The sequence below is a fragment of the Heloderma suspectum genome, chromosome 1 (assembly GCF_057233095.1).
Source record: "Heloderma suspectum isolate Gila_16-S chromosome 1, 16-S_ref, whole genome shotgun sequence".
Classification (NCBI taxonomy): Eukaryota; Metazoa; Chordata; class Lepidosauria; order Squamata; family Helodermatidae; genus Heloderma; species Heloderma suspectum.
Window position 1 is genome coordinate 279,611,714 of NC_139458.1, and position 25,328 is coordinate 279,637,041.

General features: G+C 41.4%; 1 protein-coding gene across 1 annotated transcript in view; it reads left to right on the forward strand.

Moving 5' to 3' along the window:
* MYT1L (myelin transcription factor 1 like) overlaps positions 1-25,328 on the forward strand; it is a 302,732-nt gene that overhangs the window by 219,704 nt on the left and 57,700 nt on the right. The window contains exons 12-16 of the mRNA XM_084830909.1: positions 12,629-12,876; positions 17,648-17,884; positions 20,002-20,123; positions 20,499-20,561; positions 21,043-21,111. Of these exons, the coding sequence (XP_084687035.1) occupies positions 12,629-12,876; positions 17,648-17,884; positions 20,002-20,123; positions 20,499-20,561; positions 21,043-21,111 (739 nt within the window). The remainder of the gene's footprint in view (positions 1-12,628; positions 12,877-17,647; positions 17,885-20,001; positions 20,124-20,498; positions 20,562-21,042; positions 21,112-25,328) is intronic.

Here is a 25,328-nt window from a genome sequence, read left to right on the forward strand (position 1 = left end):
CAGCTACCCACTGCCTAGCACAGGGGAGCCAGGACAGGCGTCAGCATCAGTGGACCCTGCTAGGGTGTTGAGGCCCTGGCAGCGGCCCGACATTACCAGATGAGATGCTGGGCCTGTTACTTTTTAAGGTACCAAATCCACTGAAGGTGATCCACATACTTCTACTGTACTGGTCTGCTTCCTGAACAGAGGTCTGTTATTTTGTATGTATGTAGCAGACATATATAAAAATAACAGATTTGATTTGTCAGACAAATTAGTACAGGGCTCTCTGTTGTTGGACTTCCAAAACTCTTAATTTGAGATATGTTTAAAAGGGAATAAATCATTTTTTTTAAAGCCCCTGATGTGAAACACAACCACCCTGTCTTCCATTGTCTTTTGTGCTTTTTATTTTTTTAAAAGGGTGAGTGTATAACAGAGTGAAAGCCTAGGAAGGCTGTTGTCTGGAAAAGTAACTTAATATGATAATACCACAAACCCTCTTGCTACCCCACCCATGAATTTCATTTCCAGGAACAGGGCAAAATATTATGACCTAACTGTGGCTTTGCTTTCTCATGTCAACTTATACACACATTTAATAAAACTGATATCAAAGAGTTTTTGAGGAATGAGTGGGATTTTGAAAGGGATTACTGCTATTGTGTGTATGCCTTGAAGCCTTCATGCACAAGAATTGGCATGGATTATGTCTTCATAATCTGTATAAATTAAGGCATAGGCTGGACCTGGGAATTACCCCTTTAGGACCTCAATTCACTAAAGACCTTAAGCATTCTTAGTGAAGCCCAGAAGCCTAAGAATGTGCTTAAGGTTTAGGCTTATTCTACAAGGATTTGTTGAACTGGTTGTAAATGATGGAGAACAGTGAAAGGATCTAAATGGGACTTACAGTAGTTACCTGCACTGTGTGGGAAAGAGAACATTTTATTAACTAGCATGAACTCAAGTTGGCCTGTATTGTATGAGGCATAAAAATACATAAAGCATGGGTGGTGAGGTTATTAAGAGAGTAGTATTGATATTAATGTTAAAGAATTATGCTGCAAAGTAAGTTCTGAGAAAAATTATTTCTCTTATCCATTCTCTTGTATTTAAAATTACACAAGAGGCAAAAAACACAGGGACAAGGAGAAAGTATGGTTGTAATGTCATTGAAGCACAGCCTAGTTAGGCTGAAGTACTTGAATTTCAGCAGATGGATGGCCTGATCCTATTGCTATGACTAGGCTAGAGCATTTTAATAAGTTTTTGGCAGTGTGCTAGCAGATGTATAGAATGTAGAAGTGACATTGTCACCCAGAGAGCTCACATTAGAACAGGCCTGGACAAGTCCCAATGTTTTGAAGTCTTAAGCAGGCAGCAAGCAGGTAGGTAGGTGATTATTCAGCCCTGGGTGGATCATCATGGGTGGTGGTGTCCTATAGTCAACTTGATGGATTACCATAAGGGTCAGGAAACAGAAATAAGTTAGAGCAGGGATGGGGAACCTTTTTCCTGTCAAGGGCCACATTCCTCAGAGATCATCTGGCAAGGACTGGATGCCACCAGTGGGTGGGACTGGAACCGGTGGCGGCTAGGGGACCATGGCTGCCAGTGGGCAGGGACACCCCCTTTCTCTCTTTCACCACCCTCTTCTCTGCTTTTTTCTTGGTGTGTGTGTGTTTCTTGCATTTTTCTTGCATTGGTCACGGGCTGTTGTTTTTCTCTTGTTCTGGGGATGTTTTTTGTTTCAGGGAGGTGTTGCATGACATTGGTCAGAGGTGCTTGGGCACCTCTGTTCAGCATTGTTCAACTGGCCACTCTCCTGTTGAACTGAACTCTCTCAACAGAAAATGCTGGTGTAGGAGATGGGGGTTGCATGATGCTGTCAAGGAATCAGGGCACTTCCATCCAGCATTGTACAGTCAGCCACTCTTCTGTTTGGAAAGCAGAGGAAACCACAGTGGGACAGAGGAAAAGGGCTGGTGGGGGCTTGGGTCAGATGAAAAGGCACTTAGAGCTGGATCAAGCCCATGGCCAGGCTTGGGTCAGATGAAAAGGCACTTAGAGCTGGATCAAGCCCATGGCCAGTAGTTCCCTATCACTGAAAAAGGAAATGAGGAATGGCTTGGCTGTTAGGGGAAAGGCAGGAGACGGGAAGGTGAAAGAAGGTTTGGAAAGAGGGATTCAGGAGAAAAAAATTGTGTTGAATTCTTTTGGTAAGCAGTGGTGCTTTCCCTTCAACCTCCATTCCCTTCCTTCCACAGTTTTACTGGTGCACACACAATGTTTTGTATGTACCCATACAATCATAATGTGCTTTTTACAAATACATATCTCTGGCTACGTTTATCGCACAGGATTGCATTCTTCTTGAGTTCATTTATGGCTTAGGTTGATTCTTGAATTGTCGTTTTTAATTCTGTTGATCTTGAGGTGGATAGTACTGAGTATTTTTGTACCGAATGAAGTTGACTTTTTAAGTGTTGTCACCTATAGAGAACGGCCATTCTTTAAGCAACACCCCCTTCTCTCTCAACATTCATAGTTTCTAAAATTATGTACTGATTATTTAAAAATCAGTATTTTATAAACACATATAGGGGTGAAGCCCTACCCTGAAAAGTTAATGTATCTAAACATCTGTGATTAGTTCACAACCAGGAAAATAAACAGAAATTAATGCTGTCAAATGATTTAAAGTGAAAGCAGAGTTACAAATGGAGTAAAGTGCTTGACATAAGAACTGCTGGATGTTTGAAATCTTATTTAATATTGAGGCATAGTTCATGTCAAAGATCATCAAGAAAAATGTCAGGTGGATGATGCAAACTTAAAATGCAAACTAATGACTGGCAGGTGTTTTTTTAATTATAACACTCAGCAATAACAAGCACACAAGTAAAGAGATGCCTAAAATCAAATGATTTGATTCATTAGCATTATTATTTGATGGATTTCCTTGTTTTGTGTTATACGGGATACTGCACAAGTTAGTAGAACAGTTGGTCCTTTTATATTTGTATTTAGTTTCCTTTTATAACTGGTTTTTTAACATTCTGGAACCACTTTATATGGCAGTAAAGGCCAAACTACATGTTACACTAATCGGGTAGCATGTAGCTGACACTCATCTTATTCTCTTAGTCTAGTGTAAGTACACCCAACCCCAATTTGGATCAGAATCATTTTCTTCCCACTCCTGCATGGAGGAGTGAGTTAAAAGGGGGGAATCTCCATTTTAAATCCACACAGTAGGGAGGGGATTGGGGGGGGAGGTGGGGGAAAAGGCTTAAGCCTCTCCTCCTGGAGTGCAGTGATCACAGTCCAAATTGGGGCCACATGTGCTTACACTAGAGCAAAAAATGAGATGAACCTCAGCTACACACTACACAAATAGCGTGACATGTAGTTTGGCTCTAAAAGAGAGCGCAGTTTACCCTGATGTAGAAAGGGCACAGCAGTTAAGTGATAGGGAGGACATTCTGCAAATGTGCTCTGTTTCCCAAAGAAAAACAATCACTTCTCTCCCCAGGCCCTTGCAACAGAGGAGAAAATTAACATAATATTTGAAATTAATCTGGCCCAGTGCTTCATTTTGGCACCTCCATGCCAATAATAGCTAACGTATGTGGAGTAGACATGAATATGCAACAGTGCCTGTGCACCCCTCAAGCGGCTGTGGGTTACCCCAAGTGGTACACACACCCCAGGAGAGTCTCCTGTACGAGGCGGCATAGAATCACATCCAGCCATCACTTTGTGCGCAAGACACTATCAAGCATGGCACAGCACTCCCGTGCCAGTTTTACATTTAGTTGTTGAAGTCACCCATTATTACAATACTTTTATTTTGGATGCCTCCCTGACTTAGATTTTGTGTTCCTTTTTGCCTTCCTGATTTCTTTCTCCATCTCAAGATTATTCACAGCAGTTTAGCCTGCATCCAGTACTAAATTGCTTTTCAGGCCTGGCATTACCAGCCATAGCGATTCTGTGTATGAGACTAATTTAATGGACTTTATACCCTCATTCAGAGCTACCCCACCCCTAATATGTCCTTCAAGTTCTTTTGACAGAGATTGTGTGCAAGAATACCTGATTCTACCCATTCCACCAAGTTTCTGTTATGCTCACTGTATCTATGTTCTCATGTACAACCAAGCACTCCTGCTCACCCACTTTGGCCGAAGGCTTCGAGCCTTTGCTCATCAAGATTTATACATTATGTCCCTCCCCTAATGTCTTTGACATGGACATTTTCCCCTATGGGTGTTTGGCCTCTATGATCATTAATTTGTCATGTCCTGTTGTAGACTTATTGCCAGGTACTACCCAATCCACATTTAGAACATTAACATCTTATCCCCTAGGGATGATTTGTCCTGAACTGGATGCTTCCAAGCTCCTGTTTGCTTTCCCCAGAGGTCAGTTTAAAAGCTGCTCTGCAACCTTTTTGATATTAAGTGCCAGTGGTCTAGTTCCATTTTGGTTATATATTTGACTTGAATATTTATTCTCAGACGAATCCCCACAGTAGATGCCAATAATCTACCAATCTACAAGTGGATATATATTGCTTGTAGTTTTTGTCATTTGGCAAGGAGATTATATGGAAACTAGAAGGTTTCCTAGTTTGGAGAAACACATAAAACATTCATCTCAAATTCAGTTTGGTATATAATCAATGTACAATTAGCTTTTTAGACATTAAGATCAAAAGCAAATAATTGCTCTTAATACCACTATTTTAGGAAACCTACAGACACCAAAATGTATTTTAAGGTTTGAGATTTTTCTACCCTCGACATAGTAGAGCCAATCTACCATATGCCCACTTATCAAGAAGTAGGTATAATTGTTCTGCATCCATGTATTTTATAGAATACTCTCCCAAGCTGTATAATGACCTTATACAGGGCTGTGACATCTGCTCTGCAGAAAGCTGCAAACAGATGGTTTGGTGGAAGAAAGAGAAAAAACCAGGACAGAGAGAGTACCAATGACTATGTGTCTGTTTCTATGAAAGGTTCCATCTTCAAGCAATGGTATCTCCTCCAAGAAATTTCAGGGTGCCAGGCTAAACCTATTTCTATATCCAGATAGACCAAGAATATCAGCAATTGGTTTATATGCAGTAGATCACCTATGTCTAAAACATCTCTACAGCAAACATATTTTAACGCAATCTGTACCTCTAGGGGACATTTTTCAGGTGGGAATTGTTATGTTCTGCAGGAATACAGGGCTGTAAGAGATTACATCAGTCCCTACAGTGGGAAGACATATCATCTTGAAAGACTGCTTCCTTCCATATGAACCTACTGGTACATTAACATATTCATCAGAGCTAGTCTCCAGGTGTTCCCACTATCAGAGATTAGATAGGTGGCAAAAGGGGAAGGGCCTTTTCAGTGGTTGCATCCTGAAAATGAAACACCTTCCCCACAAGGCCTGGCTCTTAGCCTGATCAGTTTTGGATGCTAAGCTAACCATTTTTTTTTTCGCCCAAGCATGTAATTTATGTTAACTGCTTTAATTTTAGTGCTGATCTGCTGTCCTTGTTTTACTTTGTTAGATATTCTATCGTTATTTTTTTTAATTTTTATGTCATGGCAATTGTTATTTTTATTACCTTTGTAGTCTATGCAGTTAGATATCCCTACAATAAACTAGGGGAAGCAGTCAAGCCCTCTTCATGAATTAGTCCTGTGAAGAGATACTATGCATTTAATGAGAATCACACCACTTGCCCCACCTCTAAAGTCATGCAGCTTCCCTTGGCCCCGGCATGAATGTCTGAGACGAGAAGCCTATCTGTGTATACCTCTGTGTGCACTGGTTTCCTTGCATGATCAAAGTTCCAGGTAAGGATTCTTGAAAGTTTAACTGGGTTTGCATTTTAAAGCAAACCGACCTGATTTGCATTTCCTGAACTAATACACAGATTGGAATGCAGTTATTCGAATTACGCACTTCTCCAAATTTTGCAATACTGTTCTTGGCTCAAAAAATATACCAAAATGGACATAAAACTGCATATTTTAGAATGAAAAGCATACAAAACTGCATATTTTAGGGTGAAATGCATACAAAATATGTATTTTAAGATAAAATGTGTATAAAAATATTTATTTAATTAAGTATTTAAATGCATTTTTCATGCAGTTTTTTAATGAACAAAATTTGCAGATTGATGCAGAAACAGGACAAAATGAACTTATGAACACATGCAAAACTGGCATGGATTGCTGATAGAGTGATCCAACCCTAGTTCCAGGTCCCAGGGAATTCTATGCACATAGAGGGCTACAATTGCCATGGCACAGAGCAATAATCCCCCAGCACCAACTTCTGGAATCGGCCAGTAGGAGCGGAACCACTGTAGTACAGTGCCTCCAACTCCCAACCCAGACAACCTATCCAGAAGGATACCATGATCGATGGTATCGAAAGCCGCTGAGAGGTCCAGGAGAATCAACAGGGTCGCACTCCCCCTGTTCCTCTCCCAGCAGAGGTCATCCCACAGGGCGACCAAGGCAGTTTCCGTTCCAAAACCAGGCCTGAAGCCCGATTGAAATGGATCTAGATAATCCATTTCATTCAACAGTGCCTGGAGCTGTCCTACAACCACCCGCTCAAGCACCTTGCCCAGGAAGGGGATGTTGGCCACTGGCCTATAATTGTTAACATCCTCTGGGTCCAGGTTAGGCTTTTTCAGGAGTGGTCTAATTACTGCCTCTTTTAAAGCGGCAGGCACCACTCCCTCTCTCAAGGAGGAATTTACAACCTCCTGGACCCAGCCAGACAACCCCTCCTTGTTTGATTTAATAAGCCATGAAGGGCAAGGGTCAAGCACACAAGTGGTCGATCGGACTTGGCCAACCACCTTGTCCGCATCCTCAGGCCTCAGTAACTGAAACTCATCCAATAAAACTGGACCAGACGGTGCTCTGAACGCCTCTACCAATGGAACTGCATTAATGGTGGTGTCCAATTCATGACGAATCTGAGCGACTTTATCCTCAAAGTGCCGTGCAAACTTGTCACAGTGTGCTACCGAGGGTTCCACCGTCTCTCTCCCTGGCCCAGAATGTAACAGGCCACGAACCACTCAGAAAAGCTCCGCTGGATGACACTGAGAAGATGCAATGCTGGTGGAAAAGAATTGCCTCTTTGCCACCCTCACCGCCACAGAGTAGGCTCGATAATGGGCTCTTACTTGTGTTCGGTCAGACTCAGCACGAGTTTTCCTCCACCTGCGTTCTAGCCGTCTCCCCTCTTGCTTCATTGCCCTCAGCTCAGGTGTATACCAAGGAGCTGGCCGGGCTCTGCTCAGAGGGAGAGGGCACTTGGGCGCGATCGTGTCAACCGCCCGAGTCATCTCTGCATTCCACAGAGCGACCTGGGCTTCGACAGGAGCACCAGCCATACCAGCAGGAAAATCCCCCAGAGCCCTCTGGAATCCATCGGAATCCATTAATCTCCGGGGGCGGACCATTTTAATAGGTCCCCCACCCTTGCAGAGGGGAAAGGCCGCCAGAAGTCTAAACCTCAGCAGGAAGTGATCTGACCGTGACAAAGGGACAGATGTTAATTCCTCCACTTTCCGATCACCATCCACCTGCCCAGTCGAGAAAACCAGATCAAGCGTGTGTCCTTTTATATGCGTTGGGCCAATGACATGTTGGGACAGCCCCATGGTTGTCATGGCGGCCATGAAGTCCTGAGCCGCCCCGGATACAGCGGCCTCGGCATGGAAGTTGAGATCCCCCAGGACCATCATCCTGGGGGTCCTCAACACCAAGTCCGAGACCACCTCCGTCAGCTCAGGCAGGGAGTCTGATGGGCAGTGGGGTGGGCGGTACACCAACAGAATCCCTAATCTGTCCCGGGTACCCAACACAAGGTACAAACACTCAAGATCTGCACTCGAATGAGCAGGAAGCCTGGAGAGGGAGATTGAATTCCTATAGACCACGGCAACCCCCCCTCCCCAACCCTCAAGTCAGTATTGGTGCTGTACCGAGTACCCAGGAGGGCACAGCTGGGAGAGAGTGACCCCTCCCAGTTCCCCCACCCAGGTCTCAGTAATACATGCCAGGTCAGCCCCCTCATCCACAATCAAATCATGGATGAGGGAGGTCTTATTTTGGGCCGACCTGGCATTCAGCAGCAGCACCACCAGACCCGAGGGCAGACTGGTAAGGCTGCCAGGAACCATCAGGTTGGGGGAAGAACCAGAAGAGGGGACAGCTGTAAGGTGTCTAGCCCCTCTTCTCCTCAGCTGGCCTGTTAATCCCCCAACGCCATACCTCCCCCTGCCCGTGACCACAGTTATGGTGGCACCTCCCCGACCCCCTGAGTTGCCCAATAGTCCTCCCAGGCACATATTAAAATGTTAGGATATAAAATGCACAACAGTTTAAAAGAATATAAAAGAGATAAAAGAGAACAGCAGCTAAGAAGGAGCAGATAGTCCACGTTTGCCCCTTTCCCCTTGTCTTTAAAGCTGCTGCCCTCTGCTGCCGCTATTTGCTGCTGGTATTGTGGCTGCTGGTGTCTCTGGAGAGGCAGGTGGGTGAGTCTTCAGATCGTACGCGACTCCAAGTGCGACGCTAAGTGCGCACTTAGCCTCGCACTTGGTGCGATGCCGAGGCGCTGCCTCTGGCAGCCCCACCTTAAGTACCTGTGGGCGGGGGCAGAAGTAGGCTCAGGCTCAGGATCCACCTGGTGCAGCTGCTTGTGCCATGGGGTTCCACAGGGCTCTATTTTATCCCCCATGCTGTTTAACATCTACATGAAACTGCTGGGGGAGGTTATCCGGAGGTGTGGGCTGAGGTGCCATCAATATGCGGATGACACCCAGCTCTACCTCTCTTTCTCATCAAAACCAGGTGAGGCAGTGGCTGTTCTGAACCAGTGCCTGGGCACGGTAATGGACTGGATGAGGGCTAATAAACTGAAACTCAATCCAGACGAGACGGAGGTACTGTTAGTGGGTGGTTCGTCTGCCCGGCTAGGTGATATTCAACCTGTTCTGGAGGGGGTTGCACTCCCCCTAAAGGATCAGGTTCGTAGTCTGGGGGTGCTCTTGGATCCAGAACTGTCACTTGAGGCACAGGTGAACTCAGTGGCACGGAGCACTTTTTATCAGCTTAGGCTGGTATATCAACTACGCCCTTATCTGGACAGAGATAGCCTAGCTACAGTTATCCATGCTCTGATAACTTCTCGTCTGGATTACTGCAATGCGTTATACGTGGGGCTGCCTTTGAAAATGGTCCGGAAACTTCAGCTGGTCCAAAATAGGGCAGCAAGATTGTTAACAGGGACTGGCCTGCGAGCTCATATTACGCCAGTACTTTTGCAGCTGCACTGGCTGCCAGTCCATTTCTGGGCCAGATTCAAAGTGCTGGTGTTAACATTTAAAGCCCTTAACGGCTTGGGGCCAGGTTACCTGAAGGATCGCCTCCTCCCATATGTGCCTGCCCGGACCTTAAGATCATCATCAGCGGCCCTTCTCCGTGAGCCCCTGCCAAAGGAAGTGAGGCGGGTGGCTACTAGGAGGAGGGCTTTTTCTGTTGTGGCACCCCGGCTCTGGAATGAGCTCCCTAGTGAGGGTCGCCTGGCGCCTACATTGTACTCCTTTCGGCGCCAGGTGAAGACCTTTTTATTTTCCCAGGCATTTTAGCATTTAACTTTCTAAATTTTTATCTTTGCTGTTTTAAATCTGTATTTTAAACTCCTGTACTGCTGCTAGGTTTTATTGTGGTTGTATTGTTATATTGTGGTTTTAATGTTCTATATATTTTAAATAGTTTTATTGTGTGTTGTTTGGTTTTAATTTTTGTGAACCGCCCAGAGAGCTTCGGCTATTGGGCGGTATAGAAATGAAATAAATAAATAAAATACACAAATAGGCATCTTCAGCCCAGATGTCCATGCCCTAATACTTGGATGTAAGGGGTGAGACTGGAGGAAGCCATCTGACCTCAGGAATGGGCCCAGTGGCATGACCCCCACAGCCCCTTTACCCCTCATGCAAGTAACACATGAAGAAGCCTATAGAAATATTCAGAACTGGAGATAATTTTAAAAACACAGTGAAAGAGAATCAGAGAGTTCCATTAGTAAAACATGGTCCTTAATGCTTATACAGTCAGGGAGACTGGGGTTATTGAAAAACCTAAGAAATTAGATGACAGCTTAGACAGTTGGAATTTCAGACTACAGTTTCATACCTGAAGGGTTAAATGAGTACTGATCCCAAGCTACTGTTGTAGAAATATTCAGATTAATTGGCTTTAAGTGATGTTGACCCTGTGGGTAGTGAAAAGGCACTTCTCTCAGACTGTTTTCATATATATGACACTATAAAGTGTCTTGGATCACTTCCACAGTTGACACTTCACTAAAGCTTCAGGCTTGCTTGGGAGCAAGCCCAATTGAATGCAGTGGGACTTAAAAATTCCAAGTAAACATATATAGGTAGGTTGCGAAAAGTGGACTTGAGACTCTCTCTCTCTCTCTCTCTCTCTCTCTCTCTTATCCTGCCATGTGGGCATGTGCTAAACTAGCTGTCGATATGGAAGATTCATGCATAGGATCTCCTGTGGTTTATTTTTTTTTTAATAGCAGCTGAAGTGAGATGGTGAGGGATAGGTGTGGATTTGGATCAAAACCATGGTGCTAGTTAGGAGTACTTTTAACCCTTTCCCCTGTGACATTTCCTTTATAAAACTCACACCCACCTAGCCACTATTTGCCCCACAAGCAAAACATATAGGTACCATGGTCAACTGAGGCTTTGTATATTCGACATGGCCATGCATTTCAGAGATTGTGGGAAATCACAATAATTTTTTCTTCTGTACATGTGTTTGCCTATTTGATACACACATGCATACTGTTCTGTTTTTAATATTTATCTTCTGAGGAAGAGCTGACTGTCAAAAAGCAAATGGTTCCTTTCATTGCTTCATACCACTGATACTTCATTTTTTGTATCAGTATGTATTATTTCCTTTCCCATCCAATGGATTTTTCCCACTTTGGTGCTGCCAAGGCATGGCTGGGAAGAAGGAGGTGGTCTTGACTTGAGTGGAGGATAGGCGCATACTCTCTGTAAGAAGAGACAGGCAATCAATGGGTTAGATGGGTGAGGGAGGGCAAAACAGGGCCCGGAGCTCCAGGATCTATTGGGGTGCTGCCATTTTGCTTAGGCTGCAAAACCTTTAAGGATCAACCACACAGGGCCAGCGTAAGGGGTGGGCAAGCTTGGTGGTTGCCCAGAGCACCGAGCTGAGGGAGGGTCCAAGCTGAGTTCAGTGGCTGTGCTTTTTGAAAGTACTGTCTGCAGTGAGCCAGGGTGGCAAAAAGCAAGTGTCTGTAGCCTTTCTTTCAAGGTTCTACAGGTTGTTTGGGTACTAACTACAAAAATGATCTTCCTTCAATTATCTTTGAAGAATGTTTCTTTTTCAGTGTCCACTTTGATGTTATTTGCGCTAGGTAAAAAACAGCAGAACACAGTTTTACTTTGAGGCAATATTACCAAACACTTGGCACTCCAAATACTGTAAACACTATAAGCACTATATAAATAAAAATAAAGCCTTAAGCTGTAAGAGTTCGGCTGTATACCCTTTTTATTTACAACTTTTATTTATTATTTTTAAGATAAAATAATGGATATTCTAACATAAAGAATTCGTACCAAAAGATAGGAACTGCTACAAAACAAAAAATATTATGAGTAAAACCTGTGATCGTTCTGCTGTGTTGCATAGTGTACTGCCACTGCTCAGAATGTGGCTTTTCAAACTTTGTCTTGTGCAAACCGTTGCACAGTAGCTGAGAGATAAAAGGTTTTGAGCAATGTCATTCTCAACTGACATCTCACTGCACCAGGTCCTATGAATCCTCTGGCTGGCCCTGCAAAACTGACCGGGGTGTGTGTGGACCAAAGGCACTCCTTGCTCAGGGCGCTATTTACCCTAGGGCCAGACCTGCAACCACATTACCTTCTCAGTGAGCTTTTTTCTGCTAGGCCCTAGAAGATACTGCACATTATGAGTTTTATGCAAGTTCCCACATTTTTCCAGGGCAGTCCTGAAGAGGAAGTCTGTCACTGCATTGCTTCCTCCTGCCAAGCAGGTGTTTGAGCTAGTTGGCAATTACTGTGAGAAGCTGCCATTGCATTCATACTGTAGAATAACATTTATTTATTCATTTAATATATTTCTGTCCCGCCCATCATCACAAGAGATTCCAGGGCAGGAATAAAATATCAATTGCTAATGATTTCTTAAAGTATAATATTCAGAAATAGAGGTTTTGTTTTTTAAAATCCCTCAGTATAGTTTCATGCATCGTGCGCATTCTGCTTGCTAGGAATTTGATCGGCGTGTCACTGCAGAACACCGCAGGCTCTTCCTTCCCTTTTCTTATTGCATCCAGGGTTCTTGTGCAAAGAAGCTGCACTCGGTATCATACAGTCCTCAAGAGTGGGGCTTCTCCCTCCTTTAGCAGACTTCACAGCTCCTTTCTGAACAGTGCTCTCTGCAGATTGCATGGCTTTTTTCATGTGTGCTCATGGATGCCGGCCCTTTTGAGTCATCCTTGTAATGTTTCCTTCCCACAGCTAAACGTTACTGTAAGAATCCAAGCCCAACCAGCAGCACAACAAGCAGTTATGCCCCTAGCAGCAGCAGCAATATGAGCTGTGGAGGAGGCAGCAGCGCTAGCAGCACCTGCAGCAAGAGCAGCTTTGACTATACCCATGACATGGAAGCAGCGCACATGGCTGCGACTGCTATACTGAATCTTTCCACCCGCTGCAGGGAGATGCCTCAGAACCTCTCCACCAAACCTCAGGATCTCTGTTCCAGGGTAAAATATGTGCATGTGTATCTATATATTTATATGTAGATTTATTTTACTATTACCTGAAAATATGCAACTCTTTATTGCACAAGCCTGTGAAATGAATCTAGGATTCATTCAGTAAGAGTTTCCAGTGATGCTTGTTCTCCGGACAAATGTTCTCTGAACATCTGAAATAATCCAGTTCAGAATACAGAGTTTAAGAAACAGTCTGGCAACAGTTACAACAGAAACTGGCATATTCTTAACTGTTTCCTTAACTGGTGAGATCTATGGAGAAGATTATACAGGCTATTGAAGCTGCACTAGCTGAAATGTCTGTAGTGTATCTGTAATGTGCTTAGTGATATTACGAAAGAAGTCAAAGTATAATATAGCAGTTTAAGTGGCTGTATTTTACAGGAGGAAGTAAAGAGCAGTTTGGTACAGCTGAACTGTGCTTCTGATAAACTGACATAGGGCCAGTTTACTCTGCGTACAGATATGCAGCAATAAGACAGTAAGGAGGTTAGTACTTTTGCCCCACATGGAGCAAACTTCAGCCCTGTCCAACATGTGATTATTATCTTGTATGTCAGCCTTCCCCAACCTGGTGCCCTCCAGATGTTTTGGACTACAGCCCCCAGCATTCCTGACCATTGGTTGGCTGGAGCCGATAAGAGTTGGTCCAAAACATCTGGAAGGCACCAGGTCGGCAAAGGCTGGTGTATGTCAATTTTGTGTGGTGCATTTGACTCAGTCGAGATTGCTACTTTCAGCCAGAGATAACCCCTTGATAGTAGATGTTTCTAGTCGAGCCAATCGCTTTGCCTCATTCACAGAATTTTTGTGAGGGGCCAGAGGCCGTCATCATCCACTTGTAACCCTCCTGTATTTTCTCACCACTTCTTCCATTTTTTTCTTAACGTGGAATATCCATTAAAGAAGAAAATATGGAGGAACTGCACAATGCCTTCTGATAGTTAGTGCTGGGACCCCTCTGTTTGGAAGCACCCAGTGTCTTCAACATATGATCAAGAACAGATGAGCCATGAGAGAGACATACTTGATGGCTGTTCTGTTGCCCTGGAAGGCTGTTCTATTGCTCTGGAAGGCTGTCCCTTCTGCAAGTCTACCATTATCTAAGCCAAAGCATCTTCTGGAAGCTAACTGAAACATTTTAAAATATGTTCACAAATTTTAGTGGATAAATTAGACTGGATAATCTGTTGTATATTTTTAATGCCTCAGTGTTGTATAAAATAGCTGTTTTTCACCCTGAGCATAAGAGATACAAGTTTCTGATTTCGTACTTCCTCCAAAGTGAGATCTGAGGCTTCCCATATTGAATTGGAAGTGGAAACTCAGAATTACCTGTTGCTTACTAGCATGTTAATTGACCCTTAGGTAGTCCTGAATACCAGCACTTCCCCATTGTTAGTTGTGGAAGAGTAACAAGACCTATGCACTTGCTTAGCTATGCCTTTCAAGACAGCAAATCGAATTAGCTATGCATGCCATAGATAGCAATAGGACCTTTGTGCATACACTGAGATCTAGACCACAAATACTGGGTGGTATCCAATTAATTGATCCCACTGATGGAACTGTGGGATTCCTCCCTTTCCCTGCACACCCCCAAAATCTGCTCTGGAGAGTAGGGGCACTCTCCAGAGCTGATTTGGCATAGCTACAATGGGGAGGAGAGGAAGAAAAATGTCTGTGGTGTGAGTGGATTTCTGTTTGCGTTGGATTTTACCCAGTGGTTGTTCAACACACAAGGCACTAACAGAGTTATATTGGCTAATCTGAAGGCTTATTTTGTTTATGTATCTGTACATAAAGATGAGAGCTAGTTGGAATTGTGTTTGAATAAACCTTTGCTCCTTACACACAGTACTGACAAAACTTATGATAAAAATAGACAGATTTTTTTTTAGCTTAGATGCTTTCAATAGCCATAGGGCTGAATCCAGCATTACACATGTGCATTAATGCTAGTGCAACTAGAGTTTTCCTTTCCCTCCTCAACACCCCCCCCCCCACATGCCCCCAAGTCTTCTTTGGAAGGTAGCACAACCGTCTGGAGCAGATTTTGGGTGCAGGGGACTGCAAGGGGTGGCCATTCCCCTTGCAGAAGGACATCATTTGATACAACCCATATCTTACAGGCTCAGGACTGCACTAATAGGGCTTTTCTACATGAGGTTTTTAACTTACCACTTTATGGAAGCTTCTGCCTCCAGATTCTTTGAGATCAAGGGCTTCTCTACACCAGGCTTTTATCCTGTGATAGAGATAGGTTACTCATGGAAGTTTGCGGGTCTTTTACATGACGTTGTCAACCTCCAGGGTCTCTCTTGTGCTTTGTGACCATTTCTGCAGCTTTATTTGTAACGGGGACAATGCAGTGTCTAAAAATGGCGATTACAATCCCTCCTTGTAACTATGTAGTTGTGCTATAACTGCAGTGGCTATATAATGAAACATATAGAACTTGCAGAGAAATGAAATCCCTGTGGGGGAAAGGGGGAAGCATGTGTAAAGGGCTAATCTTAATCCTGCAAAGAATCTGGAAGCAGAAGTCCAGGTAAGGTTACAGGATAAAAAGGCTGGAGTAGAGAAGCCCTAAGAATGGCTCCTTTCCCCCCTTTTTCCCTTGGAGTTTTTCTTTCTCTGCTTTTCTATAATGCCCATAACACAACCAGTAGGTAGCGCTGTGCTATAGTGGAATTGTCCAAATACACTAGGGTTTCATGCCACCATTCACCGATATACCAGACTTTCCTCATTACAAATTTTTTTTCTAATAATAAAACAAAATATTAAAATAATTGCAAAGAACAGGAGAGGCCCTGGAGGATGATGACGTCATGTGAAGCACCTGCAAACTACCGTGAGTGAGGAATGAGGTGTGCACAATAAATGCCTTGTGTGGAAATGCTCATAGTGCTACGCTGGCTTATATCACTTTGTACATTATACTGATCTCTTAATATATTAATAACCGCTTGGCAAAGCTGAAATGAGCTAATTGCAAAGAGCGAGAGAGAAACTCATACAATCAGGGTCATGTACTAAAATAATTTATTCATATTAAAAAGGGATAAGAATCTTTTCAAAATAATGTTATTTTAAAGAAATGTTGACATTAAAAAATCTGATAGTTGATGAGATGGCGCTTGCTTAAAATGCATTTTCAGGTAAAGTTATGCTTCCTGCACAAAACCACTAAATGGCTGTGCAAAGAAACAGTTGGAGGGAGAATCAAATTTTTGTGGTTATATATGAATTTTGGGGCTAGCAGGCATGTTCTGCTCTTTTACAGAGATACAAAGGTTTCCCTCTCCTTTTCTTTAACAAAGATAAATGGATCATGTATGGCTAGAAGTAGTTATTAGAAACAATTAATGTCAATTTAGACAAATGGAAAAAGTTTTTGTTTTCAGTTACTAACATCAGTTCAATTGATTACCCTACAGAAGGGAGGAAAACTTTTTTTTCCCTGGCATGTAAGTAATATTAACACAGTTTAGGTAGGAAAAGTTTAGGCGACGTAACTGGAAAATGTTGCATTATTTTTGTGAAAAATAAAAGATGATAAATCTTTCCCAAATGTTTTCTTTTTTATTAAAATCAAAATAGTACTTCTGGGAAGGTAAATGCCAAACCAAATCACCATCCAACAGTTAATTCAGTTTAGAGCACAATCCTATGAGTGTTGTTAGGGTCCTACAACACCCAGCATTCCCCAGCCAGCCTGCACCCTTCATCTATTAGAAAAGTTATCCAAATAGAACTGTGATGTATGATTTATCTATGTAATAAGCATGAGAAAAGATTTTCTCTTTGGAGTGTCTTCTGGAAGTTTTTATTACTCTGTGAGGAAGGCAAGTTGCTAGAAATATGAGGAAACTGTGCCTTTCATGCAATAACATTTCTTGGGAAGGATCTTTCTCTATTGAAATATGAATTGCCATGTGTATTTTGGCTTTTCTATCCATCTCTTTTCATCCTGATACGTTATCACCTGCTGTAGGAAAACAAAGGTTTGAAGTAAAAAATGATTTTTGCTTCACTTGCAAAAGGAAAGGAAAGAGTTAGAGAGAAAGGAAGAAAGGCAGAAAGAAAATGCCTCACTTTCCCTACACACATCTCAATTGCTGCAGGGAATGTCAGTACCAGTTTCTTTTCCCCAAGCTGAGATGATTATAAAGGAGGACTTGTAGAGTGTAAAGCCATGTTATAAGTGAATGTCTGTGATAGGATGTCTATGATTTGAATGCATTTCCACTTTATATGAAGGTGGCAAGCATAGTACAAAGTGGCGTGTGGGGGAATGTACTGAAATTGCCTTTTTGGTTTTACTGGGTGAGGATGGTATGTTTTGTGTTAAGTACTTAAAACTTCCTTTCTTTTTTTGATTCTGTAGCTGCTAGCATTTGAAAGACTTTGTTTTTCTTTACTGATATATAAGTGATACTTTTCCATTGTTACTTGTACTAATATTTTTCAATTGTTACTCTGAGCAGAAGCTTAAAAGTCCAATCAGATTCATATAGATGTTAATTCAAAGAACTAGACATGTCAAAGAGTTAAAGGCAATGAAATTAACAATAAGAAAATGTTTTTCACAGGTTTCTTACTGTATGCCTTCTATGATATATCTGTGTTGCCAAGGAGTGGAATCATTAGTGGAGATTTCCATTTACTTATATACATTGGGAGGAACATTGATAGTGGCAAATTGAATTATAGTCTTTGGTGTGTGTGTGTTGTTGTTGTTGTTTTTAAACAGAATCCTGATATGGAAGTTGATGAAAATGGAACGTTAGACTTGAGCTTGAACAAGCAGAGGCAGCGAGATGGTTGCTGCACCATTCTGACACCACTGGAACCAATGTCACCGCAACAACAGGCTGTTATGAATAACAGGTGTTACCAACTGAATGAGAGTGACTGTTGGGACTTGCCAGTGGACTACACAAAAATGAAGCCTAGTAGGATAGATGAAGACGATTCAAAAGAAATTAATGTATGTCTCTTTCATCTCCAGGGTTGTTTTGATCCGTTAGATTTCTAAAAACTGATGGGGCAATAGATAATTCAATAACAATAGATGGTTTGCAGGCAAAGATGCCTTCCTGCAGTTTATTGATTTTTTTAAAGATGACATCTAATTTAATTGTTTCATTGTACATTTATTTTATTAACTATGCTGTGTTTACTTTCATATCTTTCTGAACTCCATTTGAGCAAGTCAGTGTACGATTTACTCTCAGAATCAGCGCAGGAAACTTTAATTCGTGAAGTAGTGTAACTATCTAGTGCCTTGCTTATGAACTTAACCTGTCATATTCAAGGATATATTTTATGAAGTCTTAAGGAATTCACATACAGGAACTGTTTTGTTAGCAAAACAGTAAGCATGCCACATACATAGCATGCTCTTTGCCCCTACACTGAGGGAAGCTGTTAGCCATTCACCATATGGTGAAGTACATGGAACGTGTGGATAAAGTTGTGAACATAAGTGGGACTTGGGTTAATTCTCTCTGTTCTTGTTGCTATAATAACTCTGCAAACTTAAAAAGTGGCAGTAAAGAAAGAAGACAAAATTAATGGTTGTATTTTGACTCCATACTTTCAAATAACAAACAGGTATAATGTGACACTTTTTCAATTGTTGCTTGAAAAGGATACTCTTGATTGTTATCTGTGCTGCTTAATTTATGATGCTGCTCTTTATCTTTGTCAGATTCCAATTTTTTCTCAGTACAATTTATAGTCAAGCTTCTGCGGTACAGACATGATTTTACAGTCCCAGGCTTTAATGTCAAGGAATTTGGTCCTGGTACATTTTGATTGTCTGGTCTTATGTGCACTTTTTCCTCAGCTGTCGCATAAATCTCATTTCAATAAATTACGGCACAGATTTTATTTTTTATTTTTTTTAAAAAAAACCAATCTTAAATGGAGACATTATGGGGTATATCATTGAAATAGGAGAAAATGCATAGGGGAGAGAGTATTTGCAAAACAAGCAGAAAATTAACCTTTTTGCTTAGATCACCATCTACAGGAATGTCTATGTCAATGCATTTAAGCACATTAAATAAATGTTTCCAAATTCAGTGTCTTGACACTACATCAGAGCTGTATTTGGCAGGCAGATCTATTTAGGACTGAGGCATTATTTATGTATATATATATAATTATGACATATTAAATACTGTATTTGGACATTTAATTATTTGATTCTGTTTTTATTATGTTGCCGTTTTTCTGGATAACATGTTGCATATGAGAGAGAAGAGTCTTTATATATGTTTTATTTCATAAAAGTGTATTGCATTTTCTTACAAAATTAGCTGTGAAATGATTGAGTTTGATGCTAATGCAAATAAGAACTTTATAAAAGAAATAAATTACAGTTTCCACCTCTGTACAGTAGAATTTCCATTTTCCAAATTCAGTGTGTATCATTCTCTGCTGTTGTTCCATGTAGCCCTGTATTATCCAAACAGCACACCCATGTACCAGTGATTTTGTTATCTCAGAAATGTTCTGATTTCCAGCAAGCCATTCAGATAAATGAAGGTGAATTCTAATTTGGCAATAAACCTGCCTTTCATGTATTCTAAACTACACAATTAAATTTGACAGTCCAAGTGTCAACAGTTGAAAATGGCTTCCATGTGACAAATATTCCATGTGGCTCTAATGGATTGGCATTACAGCATGTAAAGAATCCACACTAGAGCCACTGCTTTGTGGACATAGAGACTTCCATGCATGAGTTATGGAAGCTACATGGAACTCCCACCAGGTGGAATGAATTTGAGGCAATAACCATATTAATGTGGTTATGTATGAAGCAGCCAGGACATGCATACCGATTGTGCATTCATGCAGACTGTTCCTCTCACTGCATTGTAGGAGCCAAGTCTACACATGCAAACATTCCAAGGTAGTGATTTGCTGAAGGCATGGGGCATCCAATGCATATGTGGACCTCTTCTCTCCACTGAAGTGAATGGGATGGCCCTTGAAGGTGAAGAGGCCCTACACTCACAGGAAATAACTGGATTGGTGTAACAGTATATATTATAATCTATTTAAGTCTGATGCATCTCTTATTCTTGCTTGCAGCCAGAAGACTTAGATCCTTTCCAAGAGGCGTTAGAAGAAAGAAGGTATCCTGGGGAAGTCACCATCCCAAGCCCTAAGCCCAAATATCCCCAATGCAAAGAGAATAAAAAGGATTTAATAACGTAAGCATAATGTGAGGTGAAATTATATTTTTTTTACTATTTTTAACCTTTCTCTTTTGTTGTCTTATCTGAATAAACAAGTACATATATGCCTTGCAGTATGAGCATGCAGCATTTGCAGCATATAAATGTTTCAGACTGTCAGTTAAGTTTAAGTGATGAAGCTAATATGGTATCTGCTTGTCCCTAATAATGCTATATTGTACTGAGATGCCATTGTTCATTGAAATCTGTTCATTTTTGCAGCTTTTTGATAGGATGCTTAAATCCCCCTTGCAGACATTGCAGCTAAACTGGAAACAATGAAACTTTTAAAAGTTTTTTTAAAAAACATACTTACTATTTTGGCTGTTTTTTGTTTTTGTTTGGTGGCAGATGTCCAACACCAGGGTGTGATGGGAGTGGTCATGTGACTGGTAATTACGCCTCACATAGAAGGTGTGACTTCATTTTTTTCATGGTGGATTCTGTCTTTTCAATTTATTGTTTTCAGCTTACCTCAACAATGCTGTCAAAGTAAAAATGTTCAACTATGTGTTAACCCTTTGAGTAATAAATGTTGATCTTAAAAGCATGCTAATTTGTGTGTTGTATAAACGTCTTTTTTCTTTTAAAACTACTAAAAAAATTAAAATTCCTAAACTTTTCAAATAGTTAACCCATAGATCACTAATACTTGTTTGTTACATTTACAAGCTTATTAGGAAAAAATAGTAACATCAGAAGTAAAATTTTACATCTAAATATATTCAGAGGGTTAACTTGTATTACAAAATTTAATATTGCAGCACTTGCCCGCCCCATCGCTTTTCTGCATTACAGTTTTTTTAATTTTAATTTTTTTAACATTGTGTTTGTTTGGAAGGTTTTAATTTAAAAGAAAATTGACTTAACTTGGCTGTCCTGACCTGTTTTACAGTCTGTCTGGCTGCCCATTGGCTGACAAAAGTATTCGAAGTATGCTGGCCACAAGCTCGCAGGAACTCAAGTAAGATATAATGAATGCCATTCTTTTTCTTTTTCTTCTAAGTAACAAGTTCCTTAGCAGTTACATACGGAAGAGCCAGGAATGTAAAAGGACACTGAGTAAAACTACAATTGATACACTTAATTTTCCTGCCATCTGGTTATAGAATACTAATACAGTCTATGTCTATAAAACCCATAGGTTGTGAATTTTATCCTATTGCAGGTAGCTGACTGCTGTGATGTCACAGGGACAGAGTCAGCAGAGATTCATAGCCCTTCTGGATGCCATTCAATTAATTGTTCTGTTGTCACAGGGGTGCTGAGTGCTAAGGAGGGGACTGCGACATGTTAAAGTAACATTTGATACATTAAACCATATAATTATTTGACACAGTCTAGGGGATTTTGAATCATTTTGTAGATGCAAATCAGTTGAGTAATTCTTGAGCTTGTACAGAACAGTCATTGGACACAAACAACAATTGCTGTTTCAATATATTCTAGTTTTTCAAATGTGTTTTATTTCCCTAGGGGAATGATAAACCAGTTTGGAGGAAAGATAAGTAAAAGAAAACTGATAGAAACTTGAAGAACCTTAGCATTCATTTTTTGAACGTTTTAAATTCTCATATTTGCAGAGGAAATATTTGCAAGTATGATCACAGTGTGTATTACAGTGCTGAATTATGATAGCACTGTTTATTTCAATTTTAAACATCTAGAGCCAGATTTGTATCCTTGAGTGAAGTTCAAAATCTAGAATAGGTGAAGTGAAGGTGGTCGTGGAAATAGAACAAAAGGATTCAGAGTGGAAGGGGGCACATGACAAAAAGGTCATGAATAGTCAGGGGTGACATGTTCTGTACTCCTTTCAGAAGGATAGAGAGGAGATCTGAGAGTATACCCAGACTCCTCTACGAATTACAGACGGAAGTGGCATGGTAAAAGAACGTATGGTGACTGCACATGGAATTGTGTTGCCCCAGGCAGTTGTCAAGAATGCCTATATGGCAGAACTGATCCTGAGAAGGATAAGGGAGCAGAGAATAACATGACTCAGGGGGCTAGAAGAAAGCAAAGCAGGGCATGGGGCTTCAGAATTAAAGTGGTTGCAGAGGAAGAAAGAAATTACACCTGGTAAGTGTGTAGCAAGGCCTGCAGAGGCATCTGAGCAAAATGCTAATCATGTCCACCCAAGGAATACTTTGGAGTCCAGAAACTGGGCTAATGTTAAACTGGATTCAACAGGTCCACTAGAGGATCAAGATAGTCTTAGTGTTAGTCTTAATAATTAGTGTTAATCTGGATTCAAGAACTCCACTAGAGGCTCAAAATAGTCTTAAATTAGGCCAGTATAGGATGACACTTTTAGGGCACAATCCCCTGCATGTTTAGACAGAAAGAAATCCTAAACCTCCCAGCATTCCTCAGTCAGCATGAGGAATGCTTACAGTCTAATTTCTCTTGCAAGGCTAACTTGCTCAGGAAATCCAGTAAATTTAGAGGGAATGAAAAACCTACCCTCCCCACATCCAATGGCAACAACACTTTGGATTGTATCCACTGGTGTCCATCCACCAGCGGAACAGACACGGCTGATGGAACGGATTCCCCCTTTCCCATGCAGCCGCCTACACACCACCCAAATCTGCTCTGGAGGATTGTGGGGGGAGGGGGGGAGAGACTCTCCAAAGCATATTTGGTGGGTGTGCGGGGAGTGAAGTCCAATTGCACAAGCAGAAGTCTGCTTGCATGACACTGGATAGAGTTTTTTACCTGTCTCAGTTCTTTCTAATTTAAATGTATTTATTTGATTTTCTGTTATCCCAATTGCACCAAATCTACCAAACCTAAAAGAAAATGCTAAGGAAGGGAGCACTGTGATGCAGCCCTCCTCCATGCATTTTTCTCTGCCCCTGCTGATGTTGGTGCTCTAAGGAGGGAGGACGCTTTTTGCTATTATTTTCTAAGGGCATGTGTGCAAGCCAGACCTTTGTGCAGAAATAATACTTTTAATTAAAAGAAAAACCAGCAGTTGCAATCACGTAGGGCCAGTGAAAGAAACTGGGTCTTCAACACACACATCACCATGTTCCTCATAGGCAACTTCTCAGCCAGATGAATCATTTGCACTTTATAAGGCCACATTGGACAGACAGGCATTGCAATTGCATTTTAAGTCAGAAAAATCACCACAGACATGGTCTTAAAAAGACAGGAAGCCAACAATCGAATTCAAAGATCTGGCAGCAACTTTATATGGATTGTCTGTAATAACCAAATAAATGAATGATGTCAAAGAAAATTGCCAGTAGGGAAGCAACCAGGGAGGGGTTTCTGATTATGATTGTAATATGAGGGCTACAGACTCCAGGGCAACTTCCAGACTTTGAGAGATGTCATGGATAAAATTATAGTTGCATTTATAAAGGAGAAAGGATTGGTACCCCCACATTCCCCCACATGCACACTTTGATTGATAAAAACAATTTTCAGTGTCCCTTTCAAGTTTAACAAGGATTTTCTTTTTGTGACAGAAGGACTTCCAAATACCAGCAGAATTGCTATCAAGCTTCCTCTGTGTGGTCCCACTTATGGGGACATTTTCATTAAAACAAAGAGAAAATCACAAGGTCCAAGCATTGGAAGGGGTGATTTTGCCTGGGCCCGGAGATCCAGGGGTTGTGCAGCCCAGGCTGCAACTCCATTACAATGAGGGAAAAAATAGTGAGGTTAAATTATACATCATGCTTGAAGATATTTATGGAATCCTGTTACCCTGTATCTATGTATGTATTGACCAGACCTTGTGAGATTTGCTGGAATCAATCAGGAGCAGTCTTCGAGCAGAACAACCAGTATTCTGAACACTGATGCTGGGCCAGGCTGTTCTCTAGAACAGAGAGAGTTTGCTTGTGCAGTTAAGCTAGTGTGAGACAGGGAAGCCCATATTTGTCTATGTGACATATTCTCTCAAGAACTACCATCCCCAGAGCCCTTGTGCATAGGCAGGAGAGAGGGACAAAATGCCATATTAATCAAGAACATTGATTCCATGGATTCCATGGAGCCAGTGCTTCTGGTAGGATTTTCAGGCCCTATCTACATATATCTATATCTAGTGCAGTAGTGGAGAACCTCAGGTCTGGGGGCCAAATCCAGCCTTCCTAGGGTCCCAGTCTGGCCATCTGCGGTTCCCCAGATGGCCACCACCACTTGCCTTTTAACCCAGGCACCAGTCGTTTGGTAGTTTCCCAGCTTCCCCATTCGAAACAGTTGAAATGCCTCTCCTAAGGCTTAGTTCCTGGCGGCAAGAGCTTTAAACTAAAATATGCTGGTATTTTTTGTCATGTTGGCTCCACCCCTTTTGTGTTTGGCCCTGCCACCTTTGCCTTCAGCCCTGCCCACCATTGAAATGCAAGAACCTCTCCAAAACTGAATTAGCACGTGGGCTGAACATAAGGAGGTTAAGCAAAGGGAACGAAAAGCAGTGAAATGACACCATTCAGTCCTCCCTGCTTTTTTTTCAAAACAGACAAAGCCTTTCTGCAGTCTGGCTCAAGCAATACGCTAACTAGGGAAGGAGATGAATAAAAACCAGATGAATAAACAATATAGAGATTGTGTTTGTGGCTACTGATGATAAAGAAAATTTGTCAAATGCATCATGCGACTCCAATCTAATGCCTTCAAAAGACAGTAAGAGACTTTGGTGAGATAGGTCACGATTTTGCAATGGAACAGGTCAGAAAAATAAAGGTTTAAAGTGAATTGGTTTGTTTATAAAATCTTTGCAGCCGTGTTCGTTGTTTAGAATAAAAAATAAATAAATAAATCAAGAAGATAAAGCCTTATTAGGACCAACCAAAACGTTACAAAATAGTCAGCAAGCTTTGTAAGGTGGGATGTTAAACAAAAATAGCAAAAAGGGGGAATATTGAGGGGAATGGTAGAAGTAGAAAAGCTCCAGTGTGGGCTAGGGTATAATTTCATAAATGTAGAAAACATAATTTCAAAATTAACATAGAAACTTTTAAAGTATTTCATGAGATTGTATGTATTGGATGGAATCGTGGGAGGGAACGTGTGTTACAGGTTTGCAGTTGTAAATGATGCTTAAGCCCTGGGAAATCAAGGAAACATAATTACAACACCTTTTACCCTTCATAACCAAAAAGAGCCATCCAATATTCAACCCATGAGTCTTCCAAATGATCAGTGCATTGTATACAATAA